The 12,441-nt window shown below is 42.2% G+C and overlaps 1 protein-coding gene and 1 pseudogene across 1 annotated transcript in view; both read left to right on the forward strand.

Moving 5' to 3' along the window:
- The first annotated feature begins 4,662 nt into the window (after positions 1 to 4,662).
- Positions 4,663 to 12,441, forward strand: part of KIAA0247 (KIAA0247 ortholog) — a 68,612-nt gene continuing 60,833 nt past the window's right edge. Inside the window, exon 1 of the mRNA XM_006865586.1 lies at positions 4,663 to 4,783. Within this exon, the coding sequence (XP_006865648.1) occupies positions 4,663 to 4,783 (121 nt within the window). The remainder of the gene's footprint in view (positions 4,784 to 12,441) is intronic.
- Positions 6,252 to 6,981, forward strand: LOC102823980 (annotated as a pseudogene).

Below are 12,441 nucleotides of genomic sequence, written 5' to 3' on the forward strand. Positions count from 1 at the left end.
GTGTGTGTGACACAAAGAGAAGCTCAGGAGCTGTGGAGAACTCTGTAGCTGAGAGACCACAGAGCCTTTTTCAGATGTAGAGACAAGTCCAAGAGCCTTGTTGATTCGTGGACGTTGGTAGCAATGTGGGACTAATTCAGTCCCAGGCCCTCCCCTCTAAGTTTAGATGCCATGTCCCTTGGCTTTGAAAATGAGGCTTTCCTCTTTAATCATGGTTTTTAAATATAGATGTGGTCATGAACATTCCAAAGGAATACTGAAGTGAAATGAATCCTTTTTTTTTTAATCCTTAGTGTTTGTTTTTCTAGGGATAATGAATTACTAATCTTCATTTGTTCTGAAGAAGCATTTCAAGGACAGTTTTTAAAAAAATTCTATGCTCAAAGCAGATTGTTTTTTGGAATGATTAGCTGGATGGTGTGACTATTAGTCCATAGTACTGGAGTTTCCCTGTTCTGGGTAGTATCTGGGATTGTGGAGGGTAACTTTCTACTATATTGCTTCTGAAACGATAATCCTCAACTCAACCAGCCTTGAACATATACATACATATATATATATACTACAGTGACTACCCTCAGTTCACCTTCTTTCTTTGCAAAGTCTCATTTCTGTCTTCTCATCTGTTTTGCACTTGGTCATCTTATCTATTTTGCACTTGGTTGAATTGGTTGTTTTGCTTGAGTAGTAAGGAAGGAGCCAATTATTTCTTAAAACAATTAAACAAACAACCAGAAGCTCCTATATGAACATCTCTTCCTCCTCAACTCATACTGGCTCCTCCCCACAGTATTCATGAGCTTGTGAGGTGCCAGGCCCTGTACTGGATGTTGAAGATTCCAGGAGTAATTCACAGTCCCTGCCTTCAAGGATCTCTTCCCTAGTAGGGTGAGACAGATAAACAGATGTAATCACCTGTTAACAGGTGCAGGAATAGCAGGGTGCCCAAGGCACTTAGGGGGTAACAAGGAGGTCAGTGCTGGGGAGAGGGAGGGAGGGAATAATTTAAAGTGTCAGAAAAGAATTCTTCAAGGAAGTAATCCCTGAATGTGACCAAATCCCTGGCAGAGGGAAGAGTCAGGTTGCGGTTTATTTTAATGTAAATCCATACTTTGAGGGAGGAGACAGGCAGTCTATATAAAGGCCTTGCTATATTATTTTAGTTTTATATTTTTATCTGTGTGAAATGGTAATGCATACAAAAGGCCCAGAACAAGTAGATTAAAAGGACAAGAGGACTTCGAAAAGTTCGTGGAAAAATTTCATTATCTTTTAGTTCTATTTTTTTCCATGAACTTTGTGAAGCCCTCTTCACATACAGGTTAAAAATGAGTTTCCATCCATCACTTTCAACCACTCAGTTCCCTCCCTGAAGATAATTGCTTGAAAGTACCTTCTTGTGTATTATTCCAGAGAATTTCAGTGTATACAGATTGTAGTTGGGTGTGTGTGTGGTCTTTAAAAGTACACAGATGGTTTTCTCTGCTTACTAATTTTAGAAGTCTTTTCTTTTTAGTATAAGTTGAGCTTTCCTTTTCTTTGAAATCTCTGTTTAGTATTCTATTGTATAGGTTTATTCTAACTTGTTTAACAAGTTCCCCTTAGATGAACTTTTAGGTTGTGTCAATATTTTGCCATTACAAATAATAGTGACTATCCTTGCATATATGTCATTACACACATGATTTCTGAGGATAGATTCTAGAAGTATATCTATGAGTCAGAGAATATGTGCATTCTTGGACAGATATTGCCAAATTGCTCTCCAAAGTTCTTTATCATTACGAAATACTGAATTTAAGGTTCATTACCACTTGGCCTCCACGGCTCACCTTAAAGTATTTGATTTTGTCATTTCATTGTAGGGAGCCCACCTAGCACAATGGTTAGGTGCTCAGCTGCTAACTATAAGATTGGCAATCTGCTCCCATAAGATTACAGCTTAGAAAAATTTATGGGGCAGTTCTACTCTAATACATGGGATCACTATGAGTTGAAAATGGACTTGATGGTACCCAAGAACAACAATTTCCTTGTTTATAATCCTTGCAAGTTCTTTAGGATTCAGCATCACTTCCTCTGGGCAGTCTTCCCTGACTACTTCTACTCCTGCACCTGAGCACACACCCTGACCCCACCTTGTCCACTCACTACTTAAATATTTATTGTACATGTGCTTGATGTAGCACAAACAGGTGTCATTCTTGATAATCTGCTGGTTGTTGCCTTGAGGGGATAATGACTGCCCGGTAGGCTTATCTGATATGGCTGCATCTAAAATGACAGCACTGTACCTGAGGGCCCTTTGCCAACCTTGTCACTAACTAGTTGGTGGCTCTGGGCATGTCCTTCAACTTCTTTGGACCTCGGACCTTCGCTTTTGCTGGAGCTTGATGATCTTCAAGGTACCTGTTGTTAGGCCATGAAGTCGGTTCTGACTCACAACGACTCTGCACAACAGAACAAAACACTGCCCAGTCCTGTGCCATCCTTACAATTGTCCTTATGTGTGAGCCCATTTTTGCTGCCACTTTGTTTATCCATCTCGTTAGGGGTCTTCCTCTTTTTCACTGATCTTCCACTTTACCAAGCATGATGTCCTTCTCCATGGATTGGTCCCGCATGACATTATGTCAAAAGAATGAGAGGCAAAGTTTCCTCACTTCTAGGTCCAAGACAGATGTGTTTGCTCTTCTTGCAGTCTATAGTACTTTCAGTATTCTTCTTCAACACCAGGATTCAAATGCATTGGTTTTCCTTATTCATAGTCCAGGTCTTAATATTAATTACAAGAGTAGCATCAACCAGTGTTACTAAGAACTTACTAGGTACCAGACACTGTGCCATGTGCTTTGATACTAATCCTTACATCAGTTCTATGGGTACCAGCCCCATTTTGCAGGTGAAAGAATTGAGGCTTAAGGAGGTTATATAACTTGGTTGTTGTTTAAGTACCTTCGAGTTGGTTCCAACTCACAGCGACCTTGTTGTATACAGTTTCCAAGCCTTTTTAAATCTTTGTGGGAGCAGAAAGCCTCATCTTTCTCCCGTGACTTAAACTGTGGACCTTGTGGTTCGAAGTCCAGTGCTTATCATATGGAGACACCATGTGCCCCATAACTTGGCTGTGAGGTCATAATGAAGGAAACAGATTTGAATCCAGGCATTCAAATATGTCGTCCTCAGTGACATGGATGTACACACATTTTCACAGTGTTGTTACCCCCAGACCTCTCCATGAACCATCTCTGTTCTACAGCTTAAAGGCTCCCAGGGAGACAGGAGACAGCTATAGTCACAACTATTAGGAGGAACTGGATGAGGACCTGGTGGCTGATGCTTTCTAAAGACTCTCACAGCTGTACTTCTTTTGTCTGTAACCCTGTTTTAGGAGGTAAACAGGTCTGATTCAAGGCTTAAGACATGAATTAAAATGCACTCTGGTTAATATCTTTTACGTGGCATCTTTGATTAAGGTTGTAGATGGCATGCTCCCTCAACTATGTATACAGAGTCTTATTAATGTCGAAGAAAGGTGTGGAAATAAAAAATTAACCAAGGAAGTACAATCTTATTATTTAGAATTGTTGTGAAGTGCTGTTGTGTTAGTTCTGACTCATACATAGCTACTGCGCGCCACACCACAATTCAATTATTTGGAATAGTATCATAAACTAGAATAAATGAGTAACTGGCAAATGAAATGAGTTAACCAAAATATAATAGACTCACAGCATAATGTATCACCAACCCAGCAGCTTCCTGAAGGCATGTAGGAAAAAATATTACAGTCTTGACCACTGAATTTTTGAAAGACATTGGCTCCTACTCTTCTACTCTTTGAACTAGAATGAATTGTGAGGCTAACGAACAATTACAATCTGTCTTCTGCCCCCCCCCCCATCCCCATCAGTGTGGGGGACAGCCAACTGAGTGTAGCCTCTCAAGTTCCAGGTGTGTCAGACAAGCCGGGTTAATTAGTCCATATTTGAGATTCATGACTGTCATGTCAGATCCTCAGGGGCTCATCAAGCCTCTGGTGGTTTTACAAACTGAGCCTGGGCCCTGGGCTCCAGCAACTGCATTCCTTCTCTAGGCGGTGTGTTTATCCCTTTAAGACACGTGTTCTCTTTTTTTTTTTTTTCCCCCTTTCGGTTGATCAGTTGAACTTGCTCTGAGTCCAAGTGGCAAAGGCAAAGCCTGACTCAGGGGTGTAGCAGCTCTGTGTCAACAGCTGCAGCTCTCCTCCTCTGCTGCAGCCTCTGAGGTGGCGGGGCAGTCTTTGAAAGCTCTGTGGTACGGGACAGATCCCTAGGTGAGAAGGAACTTGTCTCTTTGTCCTGTAACAAGGATCTGGCTTGCAGAAGCCTACAGCTTGCTGAAGGTCTTGGCTTTGCTCCAGGGAGGAGCTGAAGATCTGCTTAGGCGCTCGTCCCTTTTGGCAGCACAGATTTGGTTGTTAGAATTCTTTCAACTTTGTATGTGATTATGGTTTCCTTGCCAAAGTACCTGCTTTTCACTGTGTCTGGCTGAAGATTTTACTGTACTTATGGGTTCATTTCATGTGTTTGTTTTATAGGTGACTCTACCTCTGGCTGACTTTGGGATTTTTACTTCTGGCTCTCAAATTTTTCTTTAAAAAAAAACTTGGACGGATAAAAGATGTGCCATGGCAGGATAGCACCAAAGAGCACCTCACCATTTGCCGTGACCTCTGTGGGGCATGGAGTGTTCCTTCTGCTGGTGATCCTTAGTACCCTGCTTGGAAACGGACTTGCATCAGGTGAGTCTCCACCTGCCTTGTGGATGGGAAGGTTAAAGACATAATACCATTATTTCTCCCAAAGGCAAACAGAGGGACTCTCCCACTGGAGGACTTTTGTGTGTGGTATAGCAGAGAGCCAGTTCTCCTGGGTGTGCAGCACCGGGGGGTCTAGTGAACCAGCTGGACAATTGTATGGAAACGTGCTGATAAGATTTTCACCCTCCTTGAGCCGTAGTCACCACCAGGCAGGATGGATGGGTGGGATTCAGAACATGATGTGCTGACCTCAGAATCAGACTTACTGTATTCAGAGCCCAGACCTGCCACTGGTTCTGGGACCCAGGAGCAACTCTTTACATCTGTAAACCTCAGTTTCCTCAGCTGTAAAATGGGATCATAACAACACCTACCTCCAAGGGTAGTTACGAAGATTGGGTGATATAACACAATAAACAGTAATTGCTAGCGTTTTTGCTTTTCCTTTATTTATGTAGGATTTTTTTAGAATGTATGCATAGCTGACATATTATAATTTAGTGAAAGCAGGGCCTGGTCACTGACTTACATACTTTGTGATTGCCGACAAGTCACTTAACCATTTTGTGACTCAGTTTCTCTGTCAAATGAGTGGTTGGCCTGGGTAGCCTTTAAGGTTACTTCCAGCTCCTTAAGTCTCCCCTTTCACAATTCTAACAACATTCTGGTTGAAGATGGTGAGCTGGGGAAACCCTAATGGGCTAGCAGTGAGCCTTTTTGAGTTTGTATTTTCCTTGCTTCACTAGAATCACACGTGTGACAGTTACTTTGGACATTGTTCCATGGAGAGGGATCTCAGAGCTAGGGTTTGGAAGAGACAGGAGGAGTTGTAATTTAGAGAGCCCCTAGAGCTCAGTGCTGTCTGTTTTAATCCATTTCCATCAACTCCCACCATCCACTTACCCAGCACAGTTACAATAATGCAATTTCATCTAGTCTTATTTTTTTTTTTCTTTGAATTGTTGGGAGAGTTACTGTGTTTCTTTTCATCATAGCCTTTTAACACTTAACCGAACCTTTCCCATAAGCCTGAGACCTCCTGAGGTATGCCTGACACAACCCAGGAGACCACTGAAAATTAGTACTCCACAGTGTAGGCATCATGATTATATGAAGTTCCAAAGGAAAAGGCCTTCCTACACCAATATGTAATAAAACAAAGAGATGCCTATGCTCATAGGACTATTTAAAGCCAGAAGAGGCCTCCAGAGGTGGTATCACAGAACTAGTGAGTACAAGGACTCTGTTTTATTCATCACTCTATCTCCAGAGCATTCTTCTTGAATCAACTATCCACGCTCATGGAAGCAGCAGTCAAGAAATCAAACAACTCCCTTTACCCTGGTGTGATTCCATCCTGTGCGGCTGTTTTCAGTAGGAGCAGCCCAGTTCTCTCCACCCCACTTCTGTATCCCCAATGTGGGCACCATCACCCCATCATCTGTATTCGATGGATGGCGACATGAGCCCTCTGAGGCCCCAAAACTATCTTCTTCGGTTGTGAACTAAAAGCTGATAAAGATGATCACTTTAAGGTGGATACCGATGAAAATGAGCACCAGTTATTGTTAAGAACGGTCAGTTTAGAGGCTGGTGCCAAGGATGAATTGCACATTATTGAAGCAGAGGCAATGAATTATGAAGGTAGCCCAATTAAAGTCACACTGGCTACTCTGAAAATGTCTGTACAGCCAACGGTTTCCCTTGGGGACTCTGAAATAACGTCACCAGTGGTCTTATGGTTGAAGTGTGGCTCAGGGCCTGTGCATATTAGTGGACAGCATTTAGTAGCTGTGGAGGAAGATGCAGAATCAAATGATGAAGAGGAAGAAGAAGTGAAACTCTAAAGTATATCAGGAAAGCAGTCTGCCCCTGTAAGTGGTAACAATGTTCCACAGAAAAAAGTAAAGCTTGCTGCAGATAAAGATGATGATGATGATGATTTTGATGATGATGAAACTGAAGAAAAAGTGCCAGTGAAGAAATCTATATGCAACACACCAGCTAAAAATGCACAAAAATCAAACCAGAATGGAAAAGACTCAAATGCATCAATATCAAGATCAAAAGGTCAAGAATCCTTCAAAAAACAGGAAAAAACACCTAAGACACCGAAAGGACCTAGTTCTGTAGAAGATATTAAAGCAAAAATGCAAACAAGTTTAGAAAAAGCACATTGAACAGCCCTGGGCACTACTGGTAAATTAAGCCCAAAGATGGGGACAGGAAAAGCAGAGAAACAAATATAGTCCATACAGAGTATCATCAACAATCCAAACTAAAGTCTTCTATTTTAATCTCAATCCCCTTTCCTGACTTGCCACTCACCCAAGCTCCCTTGCAGGCTGGAAGTAAACTCATTCTTGATTTCCTAAAGCACTTTGTTTGATGGCTGTGATTCAGTGAACATATTATGCTCTCTATTACTTGTTCATTTACCTCACCTTCTTGACCATGTTTTATAAACTATGTATCTCCCTAGCTGTTCAATAAATATTTGTATATAAAAAAAGAAAAACTCAAACAACGTATTGCATTAGGCAAATCTGCTGCACAAGACCTTTTTAAAATGTTGAAGAGCAAAGATGTCAGCTTGAATACTAAGGTGCACCTGACCTAAACCATGGTATTTTCAATAACCTCATATGCATGCGAAAGCTGGACAGTGAAAAAGGAAGACCGTAGAAGAATTGATGCTTTTGAATTATGGTGTTGAAAGAGAATGTTGAAAGAACCATGGGCTGCCAAAAGAACAAACAGATCTGTGTTGGAAGAAGTGCAGCCAGAGTGCTCCTTGGAGGCCAGGATGGCCAAACTTGGTCTCTCATACTTCAGACATATTATCAGGAGGGACCAGTCACTAGAGAAGGATATCATGTTTGTTAGGATGGAGAGTCAGAGAAAAAGAAGAAGACCCCCAGTGAGATGAATTGGCAAAGTGGCAGCATCAATGGGCTCAAGTGTGGCAAGAATTGTGAGGTTGGCCCAGGACCTGGTAGTGTTTCGTTCTGTTGTGCATAGGATTGCTATGAGTCAGTACTGACTCAATGGCACCTAACAACAACAACACCTCTAGAGCAAAGGTTGACAAACTAACGCCCATGGGCCAAATTCTTCTTGCCATGTGCTTTTGCACTACCTACAAACTAGGAATGTTGTTTACATTTTTAAATTGCATTTTTAAAAAGTTAGAAGAATACTATTTTGTGACAATGTGAAAATTATATGAAGTTCAAGTTTCAGTGTTAATAAAGTTTTATTAGAGCATAGTCATGCTCATTCCTTTTCATATTATCTGTGGCTGCTTTGTGTTCTCAAGACAGAGCCAAGTATTTGGAGTATATTGGGAGTATCAGGTGGCCTACATAGGACTGGTCAGAGTCATGATGGATTTTTGAGGTTTTGCGCTTTCCCAGGGTCTTATGGTCAGCTAAGGGTGGAGCCAGAACCAGAACCTGGTACAGTGCCTAATGTATTACTGTCAGCTGCCTCTTCTAAGATTCCTATGGGAAAGTTGTTTGTCTCAAGTTATAATAATGGCAGGGTATCTACTGTTGGTGTTGAAAAATCTGGCTGCTTTAGCTTCATTAAACCATCCTACCTACGACTTATTGAACTGCAAGGTCTGTGGTTCAAGCTCACCAGTTGCTCCTGGGAAACCCTATACAGGGTCGTTATGGGTCAGAACCGACTCAAAGGCACTTAATAAGAACAACAACAACAACCTACAACTAATAGAGCCCACTCTTCTTTATGTCAGCTCCATCCTGCTTCCTCTTACTCCCTACTTCCATTTTCCAGTTAACCACACCTTCCTAACTTTCCACTCAGTGTCCAAAATCAATTATTAGGGGCTGATGGTTCCAGACTGGTTGGATAAAGGTATTATTATTCTTCAATGTGGAAAAATATATGTCTGTCTATAGTGTGGGCTCAGACCAGGATGGGAAAGTTGGCCTTGTTGGTTTTTCCCTGTCCCCCGTCTATAAAGCATCCTCATTCCCCCTGCCATGACTCTTCCAAGTCTTCTCTACTCCCTGTGAAACATGTATACTGGCACAAGCAGCGTGCAAGCTGGGGGAGGGGCTTCACCATGACTTAGCTCCAGCGTACCAAGTTACTGCCAGTGTTTTCCCTGATCTCTGGAACAACTCCTGGGAGAGGGAGGTGCTTGTTTCTTGGCCTGAAACCCAGAGCACACCTGTATGGCTGTGCCTGCCATTAGTAGCATGCCAAGCAAGCTTGCCAAGAAACCAGATATGTCGAAGCCAAGGAAAGGCACACTTCAGTTCAGAAAAGGCCCTTTTTCTTCTACCTGTGTTTACCTGCTCCTGAAACACCCATTCCATAGATAGTACCTCATTTTAAAATGGGGCACCTTATAATCTACTCAGCCTTGCTGCCTGGTGGGCTCTTGTAGACCCTGATATGTTTGCCTGCACATGTCCATTCATGACTGCGAGAATCCTGCTGGACGTAGTGAAATGGGCATCTTTGAGTGGGTGGGTGGGTCGTGGGAAGTGATTCATTTTAGTTTCTGGTCATAAATACCACAGCCACCCCCTAAGACTCGGTTATAATCATTCAGGTGTAGAAGAAAAGAATAACATCTGAAGAGGAAAATGTACATTCTGGAATAGTTATTTCACATGTGGGGTTTAATTTTACGCCCTGGTTTTTTTACATTGTTGTGTGCCGTTGAGTTGGTTCTGACTTACAGCGATCCTATATAGGGTTTCCAGAGCAGCTAGTGGGTTTGAACTGCCGACTTTGTAGTTAGCCGCCCAGTGCTTATCCTACAGTGCCACATCAGGGTTTCTTTATAGCTGGGAAGAAAACTAGAGAATGTGTTATACATTGGATCTTGCTCTCTCTGGGTCATTTCCTTTAGGAGTTATTGTTGTTGTTATGTGCCGTTGAGTCGGTTCCGACCCTTAGCGGCCCTGTATAGGTTTTCCAAGGAGCAGCTGGTGAACTTGAACCGCCAACTTTGCAGTTCAAACTACTTTGCAGTCTGGCGCATTAACCCACAGTGCCACACCAAGACTCCTCCTTTAGCAAAGATTGGGAGAATTCTTGAAAAGTTCCCCTTTTAGGTGTTGCAAAAGGAGGCATAGCTTGTTCACGCATAGTCATTCCGTACAGTGGGAAGACTAGCAGTGCAGTGGCAGAATTAAAAATAAAATCTTATCTGCTACCCAACTTTCCTTTTTCTTGGGCTACAGTGAGAAGTCAGGATCCTAGATATTAATGCCTCTCCCAGCTCTCACAATCATTACTTGTGATCTTAATAGATTTGTTTTTGTTTTTGTTTTTTCTTAAATGTTTTATTGTGTATTATGTGATAGTTTACATGGGAGAACATTAGTTTTACATTCATTCTATCGTATATCGTCTCATTGCCATGGTTACAATGCCCTCCATGCAATCCTTCCCCTGTACCCCCCAGGTCTTCAGCACACAGTCGCTCTCCCTCTCTGGATCTAAAGTCTCTAGTTGCTCCATCGCTCCACGTCATCATCTCTGGCTCCATTTCAGGCATCACTGCTTTTCTGGGTAGGGTCCCGCTCTCTGCTCTTCTCCCTTGATGGTCCTAGGGACCTCCGCTCCTAGACTGAAAAATTAATCACTCCCCTCCTTGCTATAGAACGTCTACCTTTACATTTCCAACCCTCACAAACAGTCCTGATAACAATTATTCACTATTGTATCACTAGAGACCTGTCTGCATTTCATTGCATCAGCCCCGCCTAGTCAGATTGAATACTACTCACTGGAAATTCTACCTTCCTCCAGGCCCCCTGGATCTAGGTTCCCTCTTGAAAGCTTGTAAGCCAGTAACTTCTTGCCTTTGTAGCCCCCCACCCCCCATTTAGGGTAGCCAATGTCCAAGTTGCCCATCCCTGTCTACTCTGTGTGTGTGTGGAGGGGGTAGGAATGATTCTTGCTGTAAGGACTTGTTCCCTCTTTTGAGCTACTGCTTCCCTAGGTGTAGGTCAAGTTCATCAAATTGTATGAGAATACTTTTTTTTCCCTCTTTTTTTTACTTCTGGTTGAGCTCTGTTCATCCAGTCACTGAACCCAGGATAAGTGGGTATTATCTACAACTGTGGGTGTTCTTATGCATATGCCCTCTCTTCTTATCAGGTGGACGCTTCACTCGCCACTCTAGTCCTCTTGGCTAGGTCACTGACTCTGGGCCCAAGAGTCCCCAGGTCTTACCACACTCCTGGCCAACCAGGTCTTTACCCGGGTTCACAGAAGTCTATTGAACATTGTAGGGCTTAGCTCACCGCTTCATTGCTGTTTTTCCCTCACTTCCCCTTATCGGTGTCGGGCATGGTCTCCAATCAGAGCATGTATTCCCATTGAGTCTTAGTCTTGGAGGGGGGTTTGCACTGAGGGGACCTGACCACTTGCCTTGATGTTTCCTGGGCAAGCAAGTTGCTTGTTCTTGTAGTAACAGTTGGTCTGCCTATGTTGTTTTATATTTTCCTGTAAATTTGTTTTATGACCTTTGGTATCTATATTTTCCCATAAAACATAAACAACAATCCTGAAGAATATTAAGGTCATTGTTGTTGTGTAGACTCTTAAAAAAAAAATTGGAAGACTCTTGACATATAAAGTGGACAATGTAATTTCCAAATAACAACAACAGGATTGGTATGTGACCTACTGTTGAGTCATGTCAGGCAAGAGTCTTTGTGCAGATGATACCCTTGTTGACTTTAAAAAACAAAACTGAAAATGTATAGTCACTGTTTGGGTTGGGGATAAGGGCTTGGAAGAGGGTGCCAAACTTGACCAGTTGAGGATGAATTGGCTACTTCAGAAATATTCTTTGTCTTCAGAAGGCTCATGTTTGAATAGTTTATTGGTCTTAGCCCATTTGGCTTGCTGAGTCACATAAAAAGCTTTTAGTTCTCATTTTTCCCCTTTCATGAGCATAGTTACTGAACAAATTAAGTATTTGTTTCTTTTTTTCTCTAAAATGTTATTTTAAGCATAACATACACACCTAAAGCAATTTTAAAATAGCAGGGTAAACAGCTATCTGCATTTCTGTGCAGCAAAATTGGAAAGCTGGGCAGTTTGTTTACATTGAAGACAAAAAATATTAAGAACTGGGCTTTCTGGAAGTTGACATGGTTTTGACCCTTAACATTGTATGGCAGAAAGATGTTGGCAGGTGGTCCTGGTTCACCTTACCATATGTAAAGATGGAGATAATGTACTTTAAGTTAAAAGGACCAGACAATAGAAAAGTGACACTTGTAGAGCATCATTTATGTTAAACTTTGTGTTATCCTATTTAAAATTCTCAGCACACCTGTGAGCTAGGTGGTTCTCGAGCCATTTCACAAGTGAGAAGCTTAGGCAGAAAGGTTAGATAACTTGCTGTAAATAGTGAAATTGGCTGGGATTTGTACCTGGTTTGCCTGATTTTGTTGCCCATGGTCTTTGCTGGGAACTGCATTACGTATGCCAACTGGCCAGCTTCTCTGAGACCTGTTTCTTGTGCTTGCTTATTGACGCACTCAGATCAGCATTCAGAGGATTAGCCTGACAGAGGAAGAAAGACACCCATCTGCACTCTCTTTGCAGAGGATACAGAGGATCATTTTCATGGTTACCAT

The sequence above is a fragment of the Chrysochloris asiatica genome, unplaced genomic scaffold, assembly GCF_000296735.1.
Source record: "Chrysochloris asiatica unplaced genomic scaffold, ChrAsi1.0 scaffold00079, whole genome shotgun sequence".
NCBI classification, from domain to species: domain Eukaryota; kingdom Metazoa; phylum Chordata; class Mammalia; order Afrosoricida; family Chrysochloridae; genus Chrysochloris; species Chrysochloris asiatica.